Raw genomic sequence first — 26,674 nt, forward strand, 5'->3', positions numbered from 1 at the left:
GTATTTTACATTATACTATAATATAATGATATATTTTATAATATGCCATTAGCTTGATTCAAACATTTTGAATATTCCTTTGTTCACGTATTGTGGCACAGTAGTTACTTCTGATTATTTATTCTAACATTGGAGTTTTTGAAGAAATTAGTTTGTTACCTCCCACTTCCTTCAAGAAATTCAATAAAACCTCGGAATGTATTCGAATTCTTCCTCTACCTATCTACATTTCAAATCAAAGTAAATTTTTGGTGATTTTATTCTTTAAATTCGCTGGTAAGTTTTTCAAATATATTCTTAGCTTTTTTTATTATAGTGCTCTAGTTATCTTTCAAATAAAAATATGGCCGGTCTAGTGTGTTGAACACTGTGGGTAAATCAAACACAAAGTATCTGAATATAGTGTGAGAATTCAGACTAATGGAAACGTAGTTAATTTAATGTTGTTTCCATTCATTATTACATCATATACTGTTGATTTTGTGGGGTTATTGAAAGAAATGACATATGCTTTATGGAGTTGTCAATTTAAATGGGCTTCGAGCTTATTTTTATTAATTACTGGGCGGCTTCATCGACAAGGGTCCGTCGTGGTTTTTTATCCGAAAAGGGTTCCGCCAGCTAAAAAGGTAAGGAAGCTCTGCGCTTTTGTTCACGGCGCCAGTTTGCTACCCCTTAGTAAGCCTTCCTTACACGCATCTAGCCATTTTCTACGTGAACACCCTCTTGTTTTTGCACCTTCTTCACTTGTTTTCACTCGCTGTTCTCTATTCTGGCTATATAACCCAACCAACGCAGTCTTCTTGTCCTTACTATATAACCGATCTCTGTCTGAACATATAACATTTCAATAATTGCATTCGTTCTTCTCCATTCGTCTTGTTCCATTTCCAAAATTTGTTCTTAATACTCCTCCCTCAAATGCATTTAGCATGTTTTACTCTTTCTTATTCATGACCCAACATTCACTACCATATAAGACCTTAGCTTGTATAACTGTCCTATAAATTTTTAGCTACGCTACCCTCAAGATATCTTTGGACCTTAATAGGTTTTCTAGAGCACAACTGTTTTATTGCCTCTTTCCAATATTTTGTCGATTTCTTTAAATTTGTCTCCTTTTCTTGTTACAGTCACTCCCAGGTATTCAAACTCTTGTACTCTATCAAACCGGAACTCCTTGTTTTGGTCTGTTGTGATTTTTAATTGGTTGTCACTTAAAAAGTCGTTACCAATTTCCATATACTGCAAATTCATGTACAAAGAGAATTAGGTGTTAAAATAGAAATGTGTACTGGGTACTTTAAAAAAAGAAAAAAAAATTTAAAAGAATTTTAATAAGGCATTGTGCTTGTTACAGAATTAAAATAACATAATAAAATAACCAAACCACAGTAATCAATAGGAAAAATTAAAGAATGTTAAAAATGCGTATATAATGATTTGAAATTTTACTAAATCTAAATAACAATCACTGGAACTTTTTTAGTGGCAAAAAGCTATCAAATATAAAAATACCATTTTAACTTACTCTATATGAATGAACGACTAGCTCAAAGTAGCAATCTAAACGCTCTGCATAGTCTATGAATTCCTAAGAATACAAGATTTGCTAATCTGAAATGTTTAGCTTAAGCTTTAGAAATGATTCCAAGTTCAAAAACATTTTTACTGACTAGTAACATATTTCAATCAAGTAAGAATATAAAATTTAAATATCGAATCAAATATATAAGTTTTCTATTTACAAAATATTGCGGGGAAAATTAGAATCTATATTGATACATTTTTGGAAAAATCAAATTGGGCTTATTTTAATCTAAAAATGATTCATATTTAAATATGAGAGAAAAATAAATTGTAACCAATAAAATGGACTTTGAACGTTCAGAAATTAAATGAATCAGTTTATTTCAAATAACAGATAAATCTAATTAAAGCTGTTTGTTGATTTTGGAAGCATTATATATTATGTAGATAACTAAATATATCTAAAACGGAACATTACAGAAAATAATACTGGAACTGTAAACTAAGCATCTCAATATTAGTTGAAAATAATTTTTAATAAATTTTAAAATTTGCGGTGAAAACAATATGATGTTATGGTATTTTACTTGTTCATTTTCTGATCTCAAATGGTCGAAGCATAATAAGATTCAGAAAGTATCAACACATTTTTCATTTTCAACAAAAGCATTTACTATAAAATAACTTAGATAATCATAGAAAATGAATTTTTGTTAAATATTAGTAGGAATCATATTGGCATTTGTTTTGGATTTTTTAATAACTAATTTCTTTAGTTAGCAGTTAGTATTGATGTGTCTGCTAATCTTTATTGAATCAAATATCTCAACTGGTGTAATGGGCCTCAATTACATCTCCTAGGGAGAATTACAGCTGGAGGAGTAACAAAATTTAAATATTGGTGCTTTTCTTTTTCTCAAACCTAATGGCGTTAACCACTATTAATATCGTGTTTTATAATAAATTTCAAGGGCTTTTATACCAGTACATTAAGATTTTTATTTCATGTAAATTAATAATCACAACCGATACTAAAATAATACAAATGTATAAATAACTAAATTCATAAACAAGTCGACAAATATTTTTCGGACTAAGAAACAAATACAGAACATTTTACAGTTAAAAACCACTATATTTAATACAAGGCATATTCGCAAAATATTCTTTGCTCTGCGCATACAATTTGAGTTCACTGTTGTTGTGTACATATCGTAGCGCTAGTTTGAAATAAGTTGATAACAAATCTCGCTGTTTGTGGAATTAATTAACTTTCTGAACTCTAAAAACAAAATAAGGACAATGAACGATTCGATGGTGGTTGTTCATAAAACTGAAGTGTTGGTAGTCAGAGGTAAAACAACGATAACGAGCTAAAAGAACATAATACAAAACACAGAGGGTATAGAAAATCTTGCACTACAAAATGATAAATGCTTGGAAAATCATGAAAACTATGTCGAAAAATAGTATAATTGACATTTTACAAATATACTTCGTATACCTTCAAAAGCATTGAAATTCATGCTACTAAAATCTATTATTTTAAAAAAAAAGAACAGTCAGAAGTTAAAAACATCAGAAACCTTTAGCATAATGTTCTATATTTTTTTCTAATACGTACAATATAACCAGTACTTTTTTCTAAATATTTTGTTTAGACGAAATATTTAGTGGCCTTATTATTTACAATGTCACTTCTGCAAAATATCTCTGTGATGTAGAGGAATAACTAATATTAAAAACAAAAGAGACTGTCAATAATTGATGCATATATCCTCAAGATTTACGATCCCTTATAACCATTGAATTTCATATTGTATTTACAAAATTATAAAAGTTGTTTGTTTACAAAAAATTCCAACATGTAATGTTTTCCTATATTTTGCCAAACAAATACTTGACAAAAAAGTTACTTTGTAGATTCATTTAAAAACCATGGTGAAATTATTAATCATATACTTCTCTTTATATTATTTCAATTTTTATAAAGTTTTGGTATAAATATTGTTAAATCGTTAATAAAAAATATTACAAATGTCATGTAATAAAAAACATTTAAATCCTATATTTTATGAGAGCTATAATAACTATTGTTTCCAATGTGAATCGTTTTAGGTGCATCTAATAAATCATTCTTTTGTAGACCTGTGTCAGGCTAATTATGATGATTGATAAACGAGAAGGTTGTTAAAAATATCAAGGTTAACTGTAGGCCAAAATAAATCAATAAATTTGCATTTCGATTGAATCAAAATATACGTACCATTAAAATATAACAACATAATAATATAATATTCCTTGTATCTATATAACGTTTACCTTATAAATAATAACATTAATATTTGTATAAAAATATGAGAATCAGCAAACACACATGTAATTGTCGACATTGACATTGCGTTATTAAATGTGTAAGTTGAAAATATACCAGTAAATTTGAAGATATGGTTAAAGTTCCCACTGATTGTAGGCTCTCGCCCTTCTACAACACATAATCTCTCCCGCTCAAATAATTTCATAAGAATATTGCCAATAATCTTTTTTCACCTTTTTTGGAAGTCATTAAAAGAATACACCTATATGTGTGACTATAATATTTCAAATTTGTTTGATGATGATGTATACTGAAACAGTAGTTTATAGCGGGATTACTATTGCAGGCATTTGTCGGAGAAGTAAAAAGACCTTGGGGACCTTAGATTGCTATCAATAACAATTTGTAAGAAAAATATTAATCTGTTTATTGTAGGGTTTTCCGATAACTACATTTACTAAAAATCTTCACTAAAAATGTATCATAAAGTTCTATTAATAATGATTTAACTATTTCGATTTTATGTAACAGAAAATCTTTTAAACATTTTTATCAATCGGAAGTTTAATAAACAAACCACTTTTATGAACTTTTGTTTATAACAACTATAGTACGTTGACTCTATTTTTTTTTAATTATTTCAAATAGGCAATCTTGCTAAACTATTATTTTGAAGTGATTTAACAAATATCACTTTTTAATTAACATTAACTGGTCCTGTTTTTACATGAACGATATCGCTAATATATGAAAATAAAGAAAAGTAATGTGATTTGAAATATTTTAAATTTAAATAAAAATATATGTTTTGAAACTCTTCGTGGAAGATCACATAAAAACTATACGTAAAATAAAAATACATAAACGATTATATATATAAAGAAATCAACATAAAATATATACAGAATAATTGACGATTATAAATTAAAATAAATAAATTAAATTTTTATACAACTCGCCGACAAAATATTAAAATATACAGTATGAATTAATAAAAACTGCCATGTTACTTTTTCACAACATATTTAATGGCTGCCCAAAATTAGGAAATTTTTTAATATTAAATTGTATTTAACAAAAACAAACTTGATTTCAAAAGGTCAATGACGGTTCTTTTTCAATCTTTGGTTGTATCATCACAAAATTATTATGTAGATACAAATTTTATATTATTTTGAAATTTTGTAATCGACAGCGTTGATTACAAAAGTTATGGAAACATTCTTCATGTTCAAGATAATTAAATGAACACACTTTACAGTCAGTTTCAGCAATAAAAAAACCTAGAAATTTAGGTACCATAAAGGTACTTTTAAACACATTTTTTAGCTAGATCTAATTTTTTTATTAGCATGCTAGGTACCAAAGAAATTGCTATTTGTTGCAAGTTCTTGTTAGAAGAAAAATTGTGTGCCCCAAAATTGAAAAAAGTTAAATAACATGAAACCCCAACTTTGCTTTACATTTTAATATAGTATAGTTGATAAAAGACTTCAGATCTTTTTGAAAAATATCTCTTCAAAACTTTGTTATTTGTTTCGTGCAATTATTTTTTATATAATTGGACCATTTCAACTAACTTTTACTATGTTGAAAATTATATAAAATTGATGACTGCAACATTAAAAATCATGTTAAGGTTTACTTTTGGAATAATTACACAAAACACGCAATTTTCTTTGATTCTTAGCTCAGTTATAATAGTTATGGTTTGTGGAACGCTTAAGCAGATAATAATAGCAGTGTTCCACTCTAACACGATCATATTGTATCTCTTTTCTGCTTAGCTCTTGGGGCACTACCAAAAAATCCTATTTTCGATTGTTTAACATTTGCGGAACACTCTGATCAAATTATTTCTGAAATAAATCAGTATATGATAATAATTTTTAACATGGGAGTGTTATGAATCGTGAATTACTCTGTATTGTGAAACGAAAAAATATATATAATAAATATGGTAAATGTACATCTAAACAGTGTTTAATCTTACTATTTAATATGTACTTAACATTTATATTTAGCTTAGTCTATGGCAAATTAATTGAAAGTATATTATTTGATATATACATATATTTCAAAGAATGTCAGTCTACACTTGATTTACTAGCACGAATATTCAGTAGCCAACAAAGATACGATAAATTCGCAGACACCATAATCATCCCAATCCTACCATGCATATTGTATCAAATATAAATTCTTAATCAAGGTGTCATTTTAGACAATTCAAAATACTTACATATTTTAATTATCTGGCTTTGATAATATGAAGAAAACCTTGGATGCAACCAAAAATTTACATTTTTGTAAACAATCTGACTTTTGTGTTTTTAAATTGATCTTTTCTACGTTTGAGGCAATCTTATTTTCAAGAATTTTATATCAGTTGCTAATTCTTGTCACGAGCGTGCAAGAGTGATCAAAAACGCTTTGGAATTTTGTGGTATCTCATGTTTGACTTCTATACTCTCATCTCTTCACTCACCAGCAAATATAATACGTCGGTGAAAAATAAGTTGGGTTTTTTCTATTATGATAAAGTTTTGTATCTATAGTAATGCTTATTCTTAACTTATTAAATTATGTCCTTCAATTTTTTAAAATTGAAATGATACATAACCTCAAATTGTTTTTTCAAAAAGCTTATCTGAAACACAAGAAATTATAAACATATAAAGACTTATCAAAAAACGTAATTTGTTGAAACAAATTTATAGAATTTATGAACTTTGTTGGAGCAGTTTAGTATATTCGTTGCTATGTTCCTCCATCTATTAATTTTGAAATTTAATCTTCATCTACCCATAATATGATATTAAAACCTTTTCATTGCTAGTATTAATTTATCAATAATTTTAGAATCTATTATAATGCGTTTATGGGCCTATTTTCGTCAGTTCCACCTTGCTCCATTGTAGAAGGAGGGCGTCGCAGTGAAAAGGTTAAAGTAAGTAAACTTCTCGTGCCATACACTACAATTGACTGAAATAATTCTCAACAAATATACATATTGCAAGTCTAAGAAATTGAGAAATTCTAGACTATTGCATAATAATTATCATTTCAAGAACTTTCAAAAAATCCAATAAAAGTATTTTTTTCATATTGACAACATTCTTTAAATTATATGAATACATTTTTAAGAATAAGAGAAAGTAAGGAACAAGATGACCATTCGTTAATTTTGCAGCTAGAAAAATCCAGTCGTTTAAGCTTATGCATTTATAGTTACCTTCAAATTTTAGTAGAAATGACTCTCAAAATGAAAAATTTTCTACCAATATAATTTAATAGAAAATAAATAAAATATTCAGAATTCTCTCCTACACAGTGCTTCTTAAACTATGAATACCACTGATTTTTTTCTTCATAACAATCAAATAGTTTGAAAAATAGAACAGTACAAAGAAATTGTATTTTGATTGTTTTTTTTTTGTAAAAAACTACTTAACTAAAATAGCTACTTCCAACATAATTGACTATTTTACAACTATTTAACTAATATTATGCCATTTTAATATTTACTCATTTAATAGGTCACAAGTTAATTGACAATTTTTTGATGATAATAAGATAAAAAATAAAGAGATAAGTGGACTAAAGGTGTAAATAAATAATTGATACTGGAATGATTGATATTTTAACAAATATTTACTTCATTTGATGTTGATGTTTATGTATTTTACTGCATTCTAATTTGTACAAATCTCCTCATACCTTCAATAGATTAGAAACACTGTTCTAATATAATGTTAATAAATTTACATTTCGAGCATTAAGTTTATTTTGAAAATCATTTCTACTCAATTTACAGCACCATCATATATTTATAGACATGTACTAAGTTTCGAACTTGTTTCTCGAGGTATTAAAACAGACGAACTCTTCGTTTCATTTCATTTCTTTTCCATTGGGGTAGCCGATAAAAGTCTGACCTTGCCATTTGCAGTAATGCTTCAAATTCTTGATCAGAAAGGTGCCTCTAAAAAAATAAGAATTAATTTGTAACATAAAAATTCACCAGTTATCAAAATAATTTAGTTTATATTTAATTTCTTTGTCGAATTGTAGCCTAGGGAAGACTGTAGTCAAGTTGCGCTTTCTGGAACCATTGGTAATATTCATACAGAACACATTGTATACTACCTCTATACAAACACAATTACACTGATGTGTAGTTATCGTTTTTTGAGACTGAAATGAAATGTATGAAGATGATAACTTGATTATTAAAACTGGCCAGTGTAATTGTGATTAATGAAATCTTTATAAAAACAGAGAATGAAACAATTATTCTTCTAGTTTATCAAAAACTTACCTCTAAATTCAATCTATCAACATCAGAAGGCAATCTGAAGTTTGTTACTATAAGTAAATGGTAAGGGTAAATTTTAGCTGGTTCATTTATTAACATTGTATGTGCCATATTTGGTAAAGAGCGTCGAACCTGCTGAGAGGCGTAACCTCCAGTAGGATACCGTCCCAGTCCTCCTGTGTATGTAGTTGATAACGGCATTTCACAGTTCTGAAATTAATCAGAATAAAATAGAAGAATAATGTACTAAATGATTTCAACTCACCATAGCACGTCTTTCAACATCTGTAATAGAACCTGTTGAAACTGAAACAGATAAAATTTTGATACTAGTTTGCAAGATGTTCAATTACAAGAAATATAACTGTAGAACACTTCGTAATAAATAGTAATATAAGTTCTGTGATATTTTTCTATCTTTAATCGTTATTAATTCTATATTGTAATATGCAATGACATTTCATAAACTGTGATAGACATTCCAATAATTTTCCACAAGTTTTCTAAAGCATTAACAAAAATAACTTCATACTATAAGAATGAATACCCAGAGAAATCAAAGATATATTCTAATCACAAATCAAAAAGGTATCAGTGTATAATCTAGTCAAGAATCAAAAGGGTAGAAGTGTAATAAAAGAGAAATATTGTGTTGCTGATTTATGTAATTCTGTTCAGGATAACTGACTAATAAGAATGATTGTTTTAACTAAAAAAAGTGCAAAAAGCAGTTAATATACTTACTATCAGACTTTCCACAACTGAAATCAGTACTATAAGTTTTAGAACCCATTCCACTATATGAATAATCACCCTGTGAATAGGAAAATTATTTAGACCGTGCATTTTTTACTACTACAAGCTTTTGAAATCACAAGTATTTCGTTATACAAACATGTTATTAGAAGTAGAGTTTTGTTTAAGAGGTTTGTGCATATCCAAATATGAGGGATACCCTTTAGTAGTTAGCGCCACCAGTGAATGAGGTTTTAAAGTGGAAACAAGCTTAAAAATAAAACTTAAAATGTATTTTGAGAAAGTATCGAGTAGTAGTGTTGTACTGCTCCTTTTTATTAAGGAAAAGAAGACATTAGTTTCTAAAACACCTTACAAAATTTTTACAAATTAAATATGCCAAATAATGACATTCCGAAAACCTCATTATGCAGCAGCGTTTTTAGTAGCAAATTAAAATGCGATAGCCCTCAAATTGGATATTTCAACAAACAGCTAAGCATTGTGTTGACAAATAAATCAGTAATAAGAAATATATACAACCAAATGTAGGGTTTTGCTAATACTGTGTATAACATATTGGAATAAACCTGTTTGTATAAAATATGAATCACTGATAAGCAAAATTTTTCTAAAGATAACCAATTAAACTAAAACTATTTGGCAAAGTTCATTTATTTCAACTATTATAAATCCTAAAGGACCGCATCTTAACCAATTGGAGCTTAATGATCTCATAAAAGATTTGGATTTGCCCAAAGAAAAAGCTGAATTATTAAGTTCCAGACTGAAATCTGGAATCTGCTTAAAGTTAGCGTGTACCATAAAAGTTAAGTTCATATATTAATTTATTTTCTAAAGAAAACGACTTGGTGTACTGTAATGGCATTGAGAGATTGATATTAAAGCTGGGTTATGAACATAGGTCAGAGGAATGGAGACACTTCATTGATTCCACAAAGTCAAGTCTAAAAAATGAATCGCTCCATAACGGAAATAAATTTCCATCACTACCTTTAGGTTATGGAGCTCATTTAATAGAAACATACGATATTATAAAACTAATGTTGGAAAAGATAGAATACAGCAAATACCAAATCTGTGCAGTTTTGAAAGTTGTTGATTTGGTTGTAGGACACAAACTGGCCACACGAAATACTTTCTATGCGAATAGAACAGCCGAGAGAGAAATGAACAATTTGTAACAGTAATATGGCCGCCAAAAACTGATCAAGTTCCAGGGCACAAAAAGGGGGAATATCAGCATTTAGTCAGTACATAAAATTAGGGCAATAAAAATTTTATGAAAACCATGGACAAAGATGGAACTGCTTTAAAATTTTTAAAACAAAAATTTCCTTCTTTGAGTGATGCTAAAATAAAGAAAGGTGTATTTGTTAGACCTGACGTCAAAAATTTGATTGTAGATCCGGAATTCATCACCACCTTAAATAAAAAAGAAAGAGAAGCTTGGATGGCATTTATGACAGTTACTGAGAATCATTTTGCATATCTACAGTTCTCGATATTCTGATCCCATCAAAAAAATGCTGAATGTCTATTATAAATTGGGATATAATATGTCTGAAATTAATTTTTTTTATATCCACCTAATATTTTTTCTTGAAAATAAGGGCGCCTTAAGTGATGAACATGAAGAGCGCTTTCATCAAGATATCGCCACAATTGAAAAGCGCTACCAAGGAAAATGGGAACCAGCAATGCTTGTGGACTACTGTTAGTCTTAAGATACATTCCGGACTCCGAATAAAGGAGACATGTACACAGTCTAAGAAAACATGTTTTTTAGTGTTGATAAACATAAATACTTAAGATTTTTCAAAACAATATATATATGAGTAAAATTTGATAATTTTTTTGTTGCCTAGTGAAACTTAAACTGTAATATTGGGCATAAGCACTAAGTTTGTTCAAAAGTATAAAAAGTTTAGAAAATTTGACAATATTTAGCTCCTAAACGGTACCTATAAGAGTGCAACAAACTTTTAAAGATGTTGGATTTGCTAAAACTAAAAATATATACAAACATACATTTTGCGCTCCCACTTGAATAAAAATAAAATGTGCCAATTTCAAAAAATTTATCAATAAAAACTACATTCTTCATGCTGATACAAAAAATAGTTTTCTATACAAATATTGTTTTAGAGGAATGTAAATAAATTGAACAAAAAATGTTTCAGGTGCAGGTAAAGTAACCTCCCTAATTATGTAAATAGCAGTTAAGTAAGATTTTTACAAATATTTTAATTTAACAAAGATGTCACATCAAGTGAAAAAATGGAAAAGTAATCTGTTAACTTTATATAAAGTAAAGCTAACTAAATAATTACAAAAATTGCTTTCAACTCCAGGTAAAAAAGATGAAAAGAAAGTCAATTATTCTGATAAAGATTTCAAAAATTAAAGCAAAACAACATTAATAAAATTTTAAAAGTACAATAAGTTTAATATCATTTAGAATTTTGTAAACAGGCGATTTTAATTGATAATTTTTCATATTAACGTAAGAAATTATAGGATTTTATTAAATAAAAAAGTATAGATTCAGTGACATCTCAATAAACTAAACGTACTGAAAACTCTATTATTTTCAATACATACAGTATAGAAATCTATTAATGGTTTTGTCAAAAATAGTATTTTGTTAGTACTTACAAATTCGTTTCTACTGGCTAGAGTAGACGATTTGAGCCCATAACCAGGTTTAGGTACCGTTCGTAATGATGATACTACTGTGTAAAAAGCAAAAAAAATAATATTCTAGCAATTTTCAAAATATGTAAAATGCATGCAACTACTGATAATCGATGTGATGTTTGTAATTTAGCAAAGATGAATGTTGTAAGTCAGTTCCTTGACAAAATTAACAAATGTACTTGTATTATACCCTCTTATAAATATACAAATGCAAACAAGGTGGTATGTTTGTTAAACCTTTGGAGAACAACCATCAATATTACTAAAAACCCTAATGTAACGCAAATTTAAATTTCACAGATGAATATAGATATATTGCACTCCTATTTCAATAGTGCCGTATCCCAAAAGAATTAAAAATTGACATTTTGCGTCCAATGTATTCTTTAAGATAATTTATACAGGATTTAATAATACCATATGATTAGTGCTCACAGATTCCGCGTGATGAGTTAAGTGTCACTTACCCTGAGTTACTCGTGACTATATATGCACCATGAACAGTGCCGCAAGCCAGTATATCATCTCATTTAATCGAATGATGTTATAAAAATCAAAGCTGTAGTGCCATAACCCACACTGATTTTCATAATATAAAGAATGGAATACAAGTTTTATCTTCAAATATACAAGTCGTGAGAAACTAGAAGGTAAAACCCCTTTCCTTTCAAATGAAAACCTCATATGGAAGTGAAGATTTCCAAGAGGTAGTTCTTACAAAAAAGAGAAGAAAAAATGATTCTAATTTGGTTCTGATCCCGACCTACACAACTAAACTAAAGATTGATGCAAAAAAAAGAAAGACTTTATTATCTTTATTTGAAGCCAGTGCGATTCCCAAGTCGTACCATCTATTTATCAAGCTATGCTAGATTTAAGAAATTAATTTTAATTTAAAATCCTCGTTTCATGTTACTCAATATTATTTTGTTCTTTTGATGTTCTTTCTAACATAAAACGGAGATTTACTTAAGTTTAAATACAACTTTTGTGGGCGATTTTTAGTTTAAACATTTTTGGTTTTTTTTTTCATTTATAAACTAAAATTCGAATAAATTCATATTTCGTTTCATTCACCCAAAGTCCTGACTTAATTTTAGTAAAATTAACATGAACAGTAGTGCCATCTTCTTCTTCTGCTTTAACCGGCACTAGTTTGTTGAGAACCAGGACCTTCTTAACAATCCTTTCTGTCCTGATTTTGGTGCCTCCAACGTCGAATCGCTAGCTGGATCAGTTCCGCCTCAACGTCCTCCAACCAGCGAAAGCACGGTTTTACTCATAGTCGCCGTCCTCCAGGAACTCCAAACATAGCTCTACACGGATATCGATCAGAAGGTATCCTGGATGAATGACACCAAATCTGGCTCGCCGTACTTATCTGTCTTAGCTCAAAATTCCTCTGGTTCCTCCACGCACCATTCTCGCAAACTGGGTCAAAAATCTTTCATAGGATCTTATATTGCCATTAGTTCAAAATCCGCTCACTTGTCATAGTCCATGTCTCGCATCCGTATGTGACTACTGAACAGATTATTGTCTTGTAAATGGCGAGATGTGATTTTCATGAAAGCACTCTAAACTCTTGTTGTCACGTCATTATCTTCACTTATTAAGGCTCCAAGATAATTGAATTGGTGGCATACAGGTAAGCAATGTTCTCTGACTTGGAACGTGCTTTAGGCACTTGAGGCACCTTCTAATGAGAACTTTTTTTAAGCTGTCTGTAGATTTCACACTACATTTTACATCACTAATCAGTGAAGATATCTTCAAATTGTATGTGCGCCGAATTTGGTAAGCCCAAATACCAAATTAACTGATCAAGAAAACATTTCATTTACAAAAGTTTTCGTTTTGGCTTTCCTGTAAAATTAGAATTTATAAGCTTATGGCGCTATTGAAAGAGGGATGCTATATCATTGATTGACTGAATGAATAAATGAAGTATTTATTCTCCCAAACTTCCTACAAATTACAACAAAATTAAAGTTGAATCGTAATTATTAATTTAGGTTGGAATGAAAATAACCAAATCCCTTATAATTTCTTTATATTAAAAACAACTTTGATTCCCTGTATGATTAAAATAAGAAAAATAATCATACAATTTATACCGATACTTACCATTATAATTTGGAATAGCACCTATAGATCTACCCATAGAAGAACGACAACTTAAAGATCTATCAAAATCATCGTCCTCGTAAGGTCTAGGATGATCTAAGTTCCTAGATGGACTCGCACCAATAGGATTATCATAACGAAGTCTATAGTTAGGCTCTTTATTTGCAGAAGGGGTTCTACAATAACAAGACATTATATAAAAATTCTTGAAACTATAATTTACTACTGAAAGGTTTAGTGTATTGTAGTTTAGTGTATTATAATTTTTTTCTGATTCTACAGAAAAGTAATTTTCATTCATTTCTAATTCAATAAAATTATGAAACTGTAGAGGTTTTCATGTCAGACACCTGCAAATGGCGTGTTCCGTAGTTTGGTAGTGAGAAGAGTTACTTTTGACTTGGTACTTAGAAAGAAGCGAGCCTGAGTTAAACAGCTGTGGTAATTGCTGTATAGTAATTCCAGAATGGGATTTTTCAAGAAGAGGATAGTATAACGTGGCAAAATAGGTTATTCTTTTTTCTCTTCTATAAGTGTTCTAAAATGTTTTAGAAATTTTGAACACAATAAGGCCTAAATTTGTTGACATAGATTTTAATTGCAATCCTTGATTCCTATTATAAATAATTCAATTCCTGTGGTAGTATTGTTACACTCCACTTAACACCCTCAATTCCCTGAGTAAAATATCCATTTCACTGATAATAAAATGCATAGACTTTGTATGCCCAAATTATATGTCAAAAGCACATCTTTGGCATTGTAGACACACAATAAAACAGTTCATACTGGGATAAAATTCAATTCAAGATTACTTCCCTTATACAAGTAGATAGAGGATTTCTTTTAATATGACTTGAAAAAATTTTTGTTACCAACAGAAGAATAAAAATTATCGTTACCTAGAAGCATTCCTGGGATCAAGATTAGCTGCTTTCCACTGTTTGAATTTTTCTCTTTCTTGTACATTCTTTAAAAACACTTTCCCTATTCCACTAGCTATTTTGCTTAGCTCATTTTCTTCCTTTTTCAATTTGTCATCATGAAATTCTCTCATAGTTGCCTCATCAACCTCATCTTCGTCAGATGGTACACCTAAGAAAAATTTGTTATAGATTAACCATTTTATTAAGCTCTATTATATTTTTCTAATTACAATTTAATTAAATAGTACTTAGAATCAATTCAAATCTCCAGATTATTAAAGCTAACTGTAAATATCAGTAATCAATCCAGTTTACTATTGTTTATTAATACCTTTGTATGAATCGGACCAACGTTTTCGACGCTCAGGATCGGTATAAGGATAGGGTGGAGCTGGAAAATCATCCCTTTCTATTTTCAAAGGTTCTCCTGGTGGTGGAGGTTTTGCACCAGGGAAATGAGCCAATTCTATAGGTTCCTCATTATTCATATGAGGCGATTTCGGTCTGGGTACATCCGTATGCATTGAATCGACTAATACTTTCATAGCTGTCCTTGAAGTGCTCCTTCTTCCAGATCCCGAACTACTTCGTAATGAGTTTTGAGCTTAAATTGTCAATTATTTAAAATTAGGTACAGAATAATTTGATGTTTTAAACAAATAAATTATATTTACAGTTGATTGATGGCAATACAATATTCATAAAATCTATTAAAATGCTTATGTAGAATTTAAGAGTTCCATAGAATTTATGTAGATTATTCAACCTCTTTTCTGATCAAAGTTTTTTTAAATAAAGGTATTAAAATTCAGATTTGCATACCTTGATTCATTTAACAGAATATTTTTAAATAAATAAGTTAAATATTTCAAATTATGTTATTCAAACACCAATATACTTTGTCAGTTTTCATGAAAATGGGTAAATAAACAGTATGTCCCATCCAAATAAAACCATTGTGGTTGTGTGTCATAACTGGAAATGAAACAAATCAGGAAGAAAGAAACAAACCTATTGAGAAAGTCTTTACAAAAATACTTATGTAAAAGGAAAACTCACTCCCTGCTAAATGGAGAGAAAAAATTTAATGTGTCCCATTGAAATAAAGTCACTACTGTTCAATAGTCAATATATTCACCAAGTTTGTATATAATTTGGAATATCATTTATCAATTACTGGAGGGTAATAGCTAGTCCCAGGTTTCAAGACCCCCTATAAAGAATATCCACACATTTTCTTGGGAATTGGGGTCAAGGAAAGTGTTAGTAAAAAGTGTACTAACGCATATATTTGTAATGAAACGATGAGAAAATAACGATTGTAATTACTGAGAGTTTTTTCAGAAAAAAGTAGCTAAATGTGATAATTTTCACTCCCAATCATACAACATATGTTTAATTTCATCTGGCAGACATAGACAAATATAAAAAAAAAGTGAGCACGATCATCAAATTAAAAGTATGTGGTAAAAAATCATACAATCTTTTATACAAAATTAATAAAAAAAGGGACTCAAGGACCAAATTGTAATTGACATTTAGGGATCTAAAATAAAAAAGGACTTCTAAACCCACTCACTAAAAGCCCTGTTTATATGTATGCTACTTACATGTTGGCCTATGGAAATGTGGTGATGTTGGTGCTTTATCATATGGGTCAATAGGTTTTCGTAGGTAACCGTGAGTTGGTTCTTCTGTAAGATAACTGTATGTATAAATTCTTGATATATCGTCCACTAAAGTCGCCGATTTATTATGATCCCTTAATATTAATCCAGGAGAAGGAGAACGGTAACCAAACGTCTGTAAATTATAGAAGTTCGTCACAAAATTGTTAAAGACTTGTAAAATTTTATTAAAAACATTTTTTCCATGATAGGGTTAGAGAGATTCAGTTTTAAATACCGATAACCGATGTTACAAGTTTGTGTTGAAATTAGAATTTGTTTTTGCTCTTAAGCTAAACCGAACGACTATAAAATATAAACATTCGTCACAAATACTGTTAAAACCTTGTAAAACTTTATTACAAATATCTTTTACTATGAGAATCAATTTTATATAGCTTTAACTGGTGATAGAAGATTGTGTTGAAATTAGAATTTTGTTCCAGTACAAAGGAAGAAAAAAGTGATTTCTACTCTTCTCCAAATATACTAAGGATTTCTGGTTAAGGAAATGGAATTTCGGGTAGCAAAATCTGGATTCTTATTCTGATGCAGTAATTATCTATTGCTACAAGAAAAAATAGAACAAATCAGTTTCATGTTGAGAATTCAGATTCAAGACCTTGGTCTATACTGCAATCCTATTTGTAGTGAAAAAATATGCCAAAAAATTCGGTGGTCATCTTTTTGAAAGTAAATAAATTTTTTATCAGAAGAATAGCAAAACTTCAATGCAATGCATTGACTTACCCCAAAGCACTTTTACAAATGCTAAGAGTTAGTACAACAGCATTATTGGTGTGGTGTGAAATAGTAATATAAAAATGTTTTTTTTTTTCAATATAATAAAACTTTTAAGTTATTTTGGTTATAATTGCTACATATGTAAAAAGCAAAAATAATAAAACCAACCTTTCTAGACATGCTTGTAGGGCTATACAATGAACCATTCAAACTAGGAGTGCGTGATCTCATGGAAAACTGTAAAAAACATGCAGAAAATAAAAATTATAAAAAGTGCAACTAAAAAATAAGCAAAACTAATAATAAAAGGATTGAAGTATATAGTAATGGAAAATAAATAAAAATGTTTGAATATATTGTAAATAATCAATGAAGTGCTTGTGTAGTTTGAATAAAGTAAATAATATTTGATTATTTGAGATATGGAATCTTTTATTGGACATGGCGCTTTAATTATATCTACTTTTAATATAAAGGAGTTGAAAGAAAAGTTTATTGGTATCACATCTACATATTTTAGTTACTTTTGAATTCTCTTTTTGCCTTGCAATTAACCTTTAAATAGTAGTAAAAATAGATTAACCATTGTATCCATTCGGCTTGTTTTTCTTCAAACATTTTGAATATTCCTTTGTTTATGTATTGTGGCACACTATTCATTCCTGATTTATTCCAATATTTGAGTTTTTGAAGAAATTAGTTTGTTATGAGACCTCCCACTTCATTCAAGAAATTCAATAAAACCTCTGAATGTATTCGAATTCTTCCTCTACCTATCTACATTTCAAATCAAAGTAAATTTTAGTAAATTTGTGCTGATTTTATTTTTTATATTCGCCAGTTGAGTTTTTCTTTGCTTTTTTTATTGTGCTCACAAAAATTCCAGTTATCTTTAATGACTTTCTTTTATTTTTAGCATTTTTGTATGTTAGTTTTCATATAAATTCATATTTTCTATTTATTTAGAGAGCAGAACGAATAGAATAGAACAGATACCTGTTTGGTTATATTTTAAAAAATATAAATTCAGTTTTTTTATACGTTAGAGCATAAGCTCCTTTTATTCAAATCTGTTCTTTCTACTCGTTCCTTCTTCAGTATTTCCCATCTGTGTTCACGTTTTCTTCCTCATTTTATTTTTTTCCTGTAGCTCTACAGTTGCCAGATGGAGTTTCAACTACACCCAAAGGACTTAACTGGTACACCACAAACAAACAAATTCAACTCAACTCCAACAACTGGGAATTCAGTTGAGGGCTGCAACCATCCAGATTTCCATAGAGAAGTCCCCAGATAGTTTTAGTTTGTTTAGTTTTTATTATTAATTTATTTCATGAGGTGTTTCTAGCTTTTCCATTTTTCTTATTCATTTTCAACATCATTCATTAAAAAGCTGGTAGCATCCAATTTAATAGTAATCTCAGTACCAGTTATGTAGATACTGAAGCTGAATACCACTTCCTGAAGAAAAGTCTACTGCTGGAGAATTAAGGTTATACCATGAAACGATATATAAATAATAAATTGTGGAACATATATATTATTAAACAATAAACGTTCCTATCCAATACTTCAAAATATATCTGGAGATATCGTGACTGTGGAATGAATACAAGTTGAGCTTTTAGTATTTAGTGTATCTAATAATAAAAAAACTAAATATGCTATAATTATGAAAGATGTGTACTCACCTAATTTTTCAAAATATAAGATAGAAATAAATTTAATACTCATGGAAAGAAAGAAAAAATAAGGAATAGCAATTCCAAGAATCATGCACATACCAATAAAAATAACTTTATGAATGATACATGAAGCTTTTAAGTAATGATATTAAATTCAGATTGTTTATGAAAGAGAATTTGGTTTTAAGGGTGATATTCAATATCTGAAGAATTAAAGAAATTATATATAAAGTATTAAAACTACTGTTAATTTTTATTATTAAGTGAATAGAAAGACCTCGAAATCTACTGATTTTTATATGTAGATTTAAAATAAACATTTTTTGTTGCTACAAAATGCAAATCTTAAAAACTCACAGAAAAATTAGACTAGAAATTCTGACAATTCAACTAACATGTTCCCCATTCTGTAATTCAAAAAAATAGTACCAGAACTGACAAATGTCAGAATAATTATTTCATAGTAAACAGTTATTATAACATAAACTCCTGTAGTACTTTTTTTATTTTCCCTCTCAAGCTTATGTATTTGAAGGATATTTTCAAGAATTTAAAAATGGACATACTTTTCTATTTCAAAGTTGACATCATAACTAGAAAAGTATCCTTCAGACAAAACTAATATCATAAGAAAAAAATGAAAGGATCATTCTTGCATTGAACATTAAACCAAACTATTTACAAAAACATTCCAGCATATAACATAATGGTTTCAAGTTATTATTCTTACCTGCAATTCACTAGCACCAGATGTACTATGCCTGTCATAATCTCTTATTGACATATCAGTGTCAGTGCAATTTCCATTAGTTTCTCCAGTGCCATTGAGAATCTCTCCATTTTCGGTGGGACCTGGTCCACATCGAGGATGCCAAATTGCACCTCCTTGAAGGTACATTTCTTCTCCATCTCCAAATGGATCTCCACATTTTGTGCAACGAGCACAAGTTGGATGAAAATGATGATTGTCCCCAGCCTTTAAAAATATAAATAATAAACCCACATTAGTAATCTCATCTAAGTTTAAAGCATCATGTTTTTATAATGATTCAAATTACTTACCTGTAATACTTTTCCACTTATAAATCTATTACAATATGCACATTTGACTCCAAACTGCTTTTGGTAATCTCTTTCACAATAGGGAACACCACTTCTTCCCATGTATTCTCCATGCAAAACAGTTCCACAAGTGGTACATTTGAAACACCATATATGCCATTGTTGGTCTAAAGCGACTAAAGCTTGGCCTTCTTTCAATTCCTCTTTGCATCCAGCACATTCTGGAAATTTATATGGTTAAATCTGGGTAACTGTGGGTAATAAAAAGAGAAGAATATAATTAGTGTACATACCATTGGCACTATTGGTAGTTGGACTACTCTTTGGAGACATATCTTGTACAGGGATTTGAACACATTTTGGACAAAGCACCTCTTTACCTGTGTAAGTAACCTTTTCTCCAGAAGGAAAGCTTTGCCTACATCTGTCACAAGTAAAACATTTCTGATGATAAGTTTTACCTAAAGCAGTGACAACCTTAAAAAAGTTCATGGTTTTAAAAATTCAGTTGTAATAAATTAATGTTGACAAATATAATGTAGTTTGACTTACTTCTCCTTCCACATATTGGTTACAAACTGCACATTTTGATCCAAAGTTTTTCTGATAATCTGATGTGCAATAATATTCCCCATCCTTAGAAAAGAATCCCCCTTGTGCTAGAGAATTCCCACAAACTTTACATTTAAAACATTGCATATGAAAATATTTGTCTTGAACTCTAAGAACTTCCCCCGAGCATTTCTTTTTACAAGCCTGGCAGTAAGTTTTTCCTGCAAAGAAATGAAATTACAAAATCATCACTACAAAATTAACAGCTCAATAGTTAATACTTAATTATTACTACAACAGCCATTATAATAACTGAGCTACTTTAAATACATTTCTTTCAGGCAGATAATCTGAGCTTAGTTTTTATATATAAAATCAAAATATTTTTCTTCAACATTTTTTTTGTGAAGGCATAATAAAAATATTGTAAAGAATGTTTTACTATTCAACTAAACCTTTACTAATTCACAAAAATTTTGATCTTTTAGTTTTGCATATTGGTATAAGTTATTTTTGAAAAGTTATAAGTTCTTTCTTCTTCATCATTTTCATTTATATCTATTAATATAGGTTGTAACAATTCATTTTTTTGTTTTAGATTTAATAACAGCTGTATATTTCTATTAATGAATGGATAAAATGAAAAATACATGTTTATATTAGTATTCTTGATAATGATGAAGTTTTAAAATAAATTATAATTATTAAGATTCAGTTTTTCTCAGACCTAACTAGTAATGTTCCTCTTGTAACATTTTGCAGTAAAACAGATGCACCACTGCTGTGGCAATTGAAGTAATTTAAAAAAAAAATATTTTGCTTTGAGGTTGTCCTCAAGAAGTTGACTTTTTTCCAAAACAACCAAACCATATTTCATTGTGGGTGAGGTTTCATAAGTTTCAGACTAATATTATTCAAAACAAGTGAGTTTGCTCTGAAAAATCTGGATTTTCTAATACAATGTTTGATTTCATCATGTTCACAATTACTAAAAAATGTAAGTACGAAATGCTTATTAAAAAACCCATTGTTTTAGGTTTATTTTCATTAATGTAACTGTAGGTTATGATTTTAACATAAATTTTAACCTTATACCTTAGGGAGATGCCTAGGTAATGGAAGAAAGAAATAAAAAAGAAAACAAAGGCTGAAAAGACATTGCACCAATAAAGAGCTGATTGGAAAGTTCTCCTCATGAAAGTCTCATGAATTTTTCACATATCAATATTTATATAAAACATCTCAACTCTCCCATAATTTTTTATTATTTCATGAATTTCATGTAGTTGTAACACAAATTGGAAATTCTTGATTATTAATTATTACCTAGCAAAAAGTAACGATTTCTCTAATTATAAAAATTATTATTGGAAAATGAAACTCATATAAATAGCAATATAATTCATTTGTTCATGTAATATTCAAACAAATTTTAAATTTAACACAATAAATTCAATATCGACGAAGAGTGAAAGTAAAATATTTAATAATATTGCTGGAAGCCAGTGATGCATTTACAAGTGGAAATGGTGACAATAAACAATTTAATATTAAATATAAAATTTTGCTAACATATGTGAATACTCACTTTGGTAAAGATTTTAATGCATCAGTTTTTCCCTAACAATCAATTTCAAGCATACTATTAATTACAAAAGTCAACACTATTAAATAATAAAATTGTTGAGTAATGAAATACCTTAAGAATAATTATATAATGATTATATTATAAAACAGATATTGATAAAATCGATTTCTACAAAATACTCAAATATATTTGTCTGTTTTTTTCAACTTTAGTTAACCAGTGTGATAATCAACAGTTTAATAGTAATTTCTGATAAATCAAGGAAGGTGCAAAGTAATAAAAGATTCTCAATAAAAAACAATACCTTATATTTATTTGTAACAGATTTTTTTTATTTTCCATTGATTCATTATTATGTAGATTTTATGATATAGATATTTTATTGTAGATTCTCTAAAATCAACATCATATTTATAAAAAAAATATATAAACACAATTGTTAAGTATATATATTTTAAGCTAGATTTGTAAAAAATCAATTCACAATAAAATGTGATTTTAACTAGATCTGTTTGAAAATTTATCATAAAAGAGAATCAACGATGTTAATAATTATTTGTTATTTATTAGTTTAACATATGTATGGTTTTTAGTATAGGAAAGGCAGAGGAAAGCTGCTAGAAAAAAGCTATGTGAAAGAATCAGTGTCTAGCTCATAGATTTTATAATAATTAGTATGTAGATAAAAAATTTGATCTATATTTATAAAATTTTATTTAACTTATTACTTCTTTAATCTTTTTATATCTATTTTGTGATGATTTGTTTTGATTTTAGCAAATTGCAATAGATCTCATAAGGTTTCAATGGAATAGGCTACAAGTCAACTCTGTGGAATCTATTTATCATTTTATTATCTCTGCCAAATTTGATCCTGAGAAAAACTTGAAAATCCAATCTATTTAATTATGTTTTCTTAATATTCCTATAAACGTTGTCTTAATTACTATTGTCTAGAATTTAGAAATATGTTATATCACTTTTGATAATTCAATATGTGCTTCAGTGATTACATCAATATAATGGATACTTTACAAAATGAAATTATCTTGTTTTCATTCCTCATCATTTTTGTATGTTAATTGAGAATGATAAATGTTAAAAGTAGTTTTTTATGTACTGACTGTAACTATCTAGTTAATTAACCAAATATAATGTACTTTGTACAATAACTATACCAATATACCGAATCTCCATAATTACATTATTTTTAATGAGATCATCTATGCAAATAAACATCTATAATTTTTGGAGATTCAAAATATCCTTGATACGAGAACGTTCGTTCGGTAACTTTTATTTCACATAGTAATAGGTAGAGAGTGTATTATTTAAATGAATAAAGTATACTTGAACCATACTAATCTTTATCTGTCACCTTCCCCTGTTCTAGAAAACCAAACCGCAAATTTAAACTACACGATTATCAAAATGATGAGAAAGGTAATGTTATCAAATACTGGAAAAATTCAGAGTTGATAAAATTATTACTTATTTATCCAAAAATAATATTTTATATTACCAACTCACCCATATTTTACAACTTCTTTAAACTCTAAGTATATCTTCAGCACAGCACTATTACACAATATCAACACGTTCCTCGTTGAATAATTAAATTAATATCAATAAATACTACGAAAACGGCAAATTACAAATTTGGGCGAGCCCATAAATGGTCTTAATTAAATGATTAAAGTGATTGATATTCACAGGGTTGACATACTACAAAAGTTAAAATTTCTATGTACCTATAATGACAAATCAGATACACCTTTAGAATGCCAACTTAAACAACAATTATTAGGCAATGTCATGTGACCACTGATATCTAAACTATGGAGTGTACACTCCATAATCTAAACTGTTTCAGTACATGTGACTGATAAAGTACGCCCAATTAAAAACGTTACACATAATCGGTTCTTTTTCAAATATATTAAGATATATTCTTCAATTTTTGAGAAAATGGATTGAAACGGGATCCCCAAATTTGGTGTAAACTAAGCTAATTATGATTAGGAATAGGGAAATTTTTGAATAAAGTTCTGAATGTCGCAAATTGATTTTTTTATTGCTTTGACTTCCTTTATCTTCTCTATATACATTCTTCTTAAATAGTTTATAGGAAACTTGCAAAAGTGAAAACAAGAAAGTTGAAATCATGCGACAATGAGTTTACGATTGATGGAATCGAAATACTTGTTCGATTTAGTTAATCATTCAATTGTGTCATCTGACATCTACTGATGTGATATGTTAATTCGGTATTTTTATAGGTTAAATTTCTGGAATAGTAATATTAATGCATTTAAATAATGTTTAGGTGATCGACACTGTTTTTAAGGTATAATTTTTTAATCTGTAGATACACAAAATATAATCTACTACGAGTGTCAGAATTTAAAGAAAACTGTTTTCGTTATTTAAACCTGTAATCTTTACCAGTTTTGTGGTCTCTAAACAGCAATAAATAATGTTGGAAGGCCTAGTAGCATGGGTCTTGAATACTTACCTAGGAAGATATATAGAGCTCAATACAGATCAACTCAGTATTGCACTATTATCAGGTAATTTAAAAATAAATAAAAGAGAACATGTTAAATGAGTATATTTGTATATTAATAGGAAAAGTAGAGTTGGAAAATTTACCCTTAAAAAAAGATGCGCTTCGATATTTAGGATTACCAGTTGAAATCAAAACTGGTTTTATAGGGAAAATTCAATTGCAAGTACCAGTAAGTCAGATTAGATCAGCACCGTGGGTTATAGTTATAGAACAGTTATGTTTAGTCGCTACTCCTTTATCTTTAGACCACGTAAGTATTCATAATATATTCTATTTAAATTTCATGTATGTCTTTTGAAATGTTCAATTATCAATTTTGTTGGCTTTTAATGTTTAGAATTAGTTTGTCTAATAAAAAAGTAAATAACCTATTTTAGTGGGACTGTGAAGCAGAAGATTTATCTAGGCATGAAATGAAGTTGACTGCTCTAGATTCTCTTGAAGCTGAATGGAGACTTGGAAAATATGGTCAGGATTACAACTCAGCTTACTATTCATCCAGTTATTCTTCATGGTACAGCTATGGAACAGGTCTATTATCAGATATAATAGAAAATTTACAGGTTAGTATAAAACATTCTAGGAATCATGAGATGAGGTATTCAAAATATAAACATTGTAAATGTTTTTCAAAAATTTTACACCTCTGCTCAAATAGTTTCATAATAATAAAAGAACAAACTATCCAGTAATAAGTATATGATATTACTGTCAAACCTAGATATAACAACTCTCAAGGATATAGAACAAAATATTCGTTTTATCTAGTATCACATTATAGCGATGTTCGTTATAAGTTATAACGAGGTTTCAGTTGGTGAAATTTCTTTATATCGAGGTTCAAAGGAAATGCTGGTCAATTTTTGATTGATGTTTAACCTGCAGATAATGCGTTATAAAATGTATATAAAATAAAATAAAACTCTCATTGTATTTGCCATTATCTAGATGGAAAGATGGAGGCAGTTCAATAAACCAGCAGTTAAATTCACTAGATTGAGGTTCTGAATAAGAAAATTGTTAAATCAAGGTGATTTCTCTTACCAGGAAAGAAATCAGTTGTAAAGAGGTGATTTTAGAGGATTGTTTTTCCAGGATCGTCTAAAATTCTTTATATCGAGTTTTTGTCTAAAAAAAATCGTTAGGTAAAATTTACATTATATTTTATGAAGAGTTCTAGGAGATTCAAAAAATTCTTTATATCAAGGAATTCGTTATATCGAGGTTTGACTGTAATTCTAACTTTATTGTTCACTTTTCAGATGGTAACTGAAAAACTGACAAAGTTACCACAACTACTTAAATGACTTGATTCAAGATTAGATTTACAAGTTTTCTTGCACCAATAGTACAATAAAAGATATTTTCTAATTTTTTTATTTGTGACACTTTTTAAGGGGAGATATGAGATTTGTTGTGTATTCAATTAAGAATATATTTTGAACAATTATCATACAAAATTAGTAAAGAGTATGGATACATTATAAGTATTTTAATAGTCTTATCTTAATGCAGGTACAAAAAATCTCCTTAGTAAGTTGTTGATATAGTGATTCATTTTTTTAGTATATGTTGATTAGGCAGAAACAGGTACAATTTTTAATTGGCAAATAAATGATTTGTTTTGATAATCTGTTTATTTTTTTTCTTTATGGTTGCAATATGTAAAATATTAATGATGATGTGACTTAGGTTCCAATCTACCAATCTTTGTCAAATAAGCACATTTTAATAATACTTACAGAATCTGGCTTGATAATATATTACTGATAAAATTTTCTGTACATTTCTATTTATATTTTTTATTTTCGATAAAACAGGATGAATGCTAAAAACAAACAAACAATTGTTTAGGATTCATATTATAAAATATGTAATGCTTTTTTGGGAAAAAATAAAAAATACAAGTGTGACAATTAGGCAACAATTATCAATTATCAACGAAAAAGAATTGTGGTGTTTTTAGCATTTTTAGCTGTTTTAAGTTCTCTTTTCTTCTCAGCCAACACCAATTTGTAGTGCTTTTTATTTCTGTAATAAAAAGATATATACCTACATTTTAACATACAACATATTTTTATTTTGGTATAGATAATATATATTGAGCCAGATCACAGGCCATCTAATAAAAAA

At 28.6% G+C, this 26,674-nt stretch overlaps 2 protein-coding genes across 5 annotated transcripts in view; one reads left to right on the forward strand and one right to left on the reverse strand.

Moving 5' to 3' along the window:
- Nucleotides 1-190: 190 nt before the first annotated feature.
- On the reverse strand, nucleotides 191-23,755 carry LOC130441636 (actin-binding LIM protein 3-like). 4 transcript variants are annotated; one of them, XM_056775401.1, is made up of 15 exons: nucleotides 23,503-23,755; nucleotides 20,385-20,605; nucleotides 20,126-20,309; nucleotides 19,833-20,053; nucleotides 19,501-19,746; nucleotides 17,254-17,322; nucleotides 16,285-16,477; nucleotides 15,006-15,278; nucleotides 14,651-14,843; nucleotides 13,749-13,924; nucleotides 11,580-11,656; nucleotides 8,910-8,979; nucleotides 8,431-8,471; nucleotides 8,169-8,375; nucleotides 192-7,832 (listed from the first exon to the last, which is right to left on the reverse strand). In XM_056775401.1, the coding sequence occupies exons 1-15, from the start codon at nucleotides 23,504-23,506 to the stop codon at nucleotides 7,719-7,721; spliced, it is 2,289 nt and encodes a 762-aa protein (XP_056631379.1). In that variant the 5' UTR covers nucleotides 23,507-23,755; the 3' UTR covers nucleotides 192-7,718. The 4 variants fall into 4 exon arrangements, with proteins under 4 accessions (XP_056631382.1, XP_056631379.1, XP_056631380.1 ...); XM_056775402.1 differs by lacking the exon at nucleotides 17,254-17,322 and having other exon boundaries at nucleotides 23,503-23,722; XM_056775403.1 differs by lacking the exons at nucleotides 8,910-8,979; nucleotides 11,580-11,656 and having other exon boundaries at nucleotides 23,503-23,721.
- Nucleotides 23,756-24,266: 511 nt separating this feature from the next.
- The window catches only part of LOC130441635 (intermembrane lipid transfer protein Vps13D), a 40,191-nt gene continuing 37,783 nt past the window's right edge, over nucleotides 24,267-26,674 (forward strand). Inside the window, exons 1-3 of the mRNA XM_056775399.1 lie at nucleotides 24,267-24,542; nucleotides 24,601-24,791; nucleotides 24,919-25,104. Coding sequence (XP_056631377.1) covers nucleotides 24,449-24,542; nucleotides 24,601-24,791; nucleotides 24,919-25,104 — 471 coding nt within the window. The 5' untranslated portion in view covers nucleotides 24,267-24,448. The remainder of the gene's footprint in view (nucleotides 24,543-24,600; nucleotides 24,792-24,918; nucleotides 25,105-26,674) is intronic.

The sequence above is a fragment of the Diorhabda sublineata genome, chromosome 3 (assembly GCF_026230105.1).
Source record: "Diorhabda sublineata isolate icDioSubl1.1 chromosome 3, icDioSubl1.1, whole genome shotgun sequence".
Taxonomy (NCBI): Eukaryota; Metazoa; Arthropoda; class Insecta; order Coleoptera; family Chrysomelidae; genus Diorhabda; species Diorhabda sublineata.

Bases quoted from the DNA above. Each gene is read 5' to 3' on its own strand.
- LOC130441636 (XM_056775401.1), bottom strand. The intron at 20,310-20,384 runs GTAAGTCAAACT...AACTTTTTTAAG, and splicing joins ACCAATATGTGGAAGGAGAA to GTTGTCACTGCTTTAGGTAA. The intron at 7,833-8,168 runs GTAAGTTTTTGA...TTATTTTTTTAG, and splicing joins TTGATAGATTGAATTTAGAG to AGGCACCTTTCTGATCAAGA.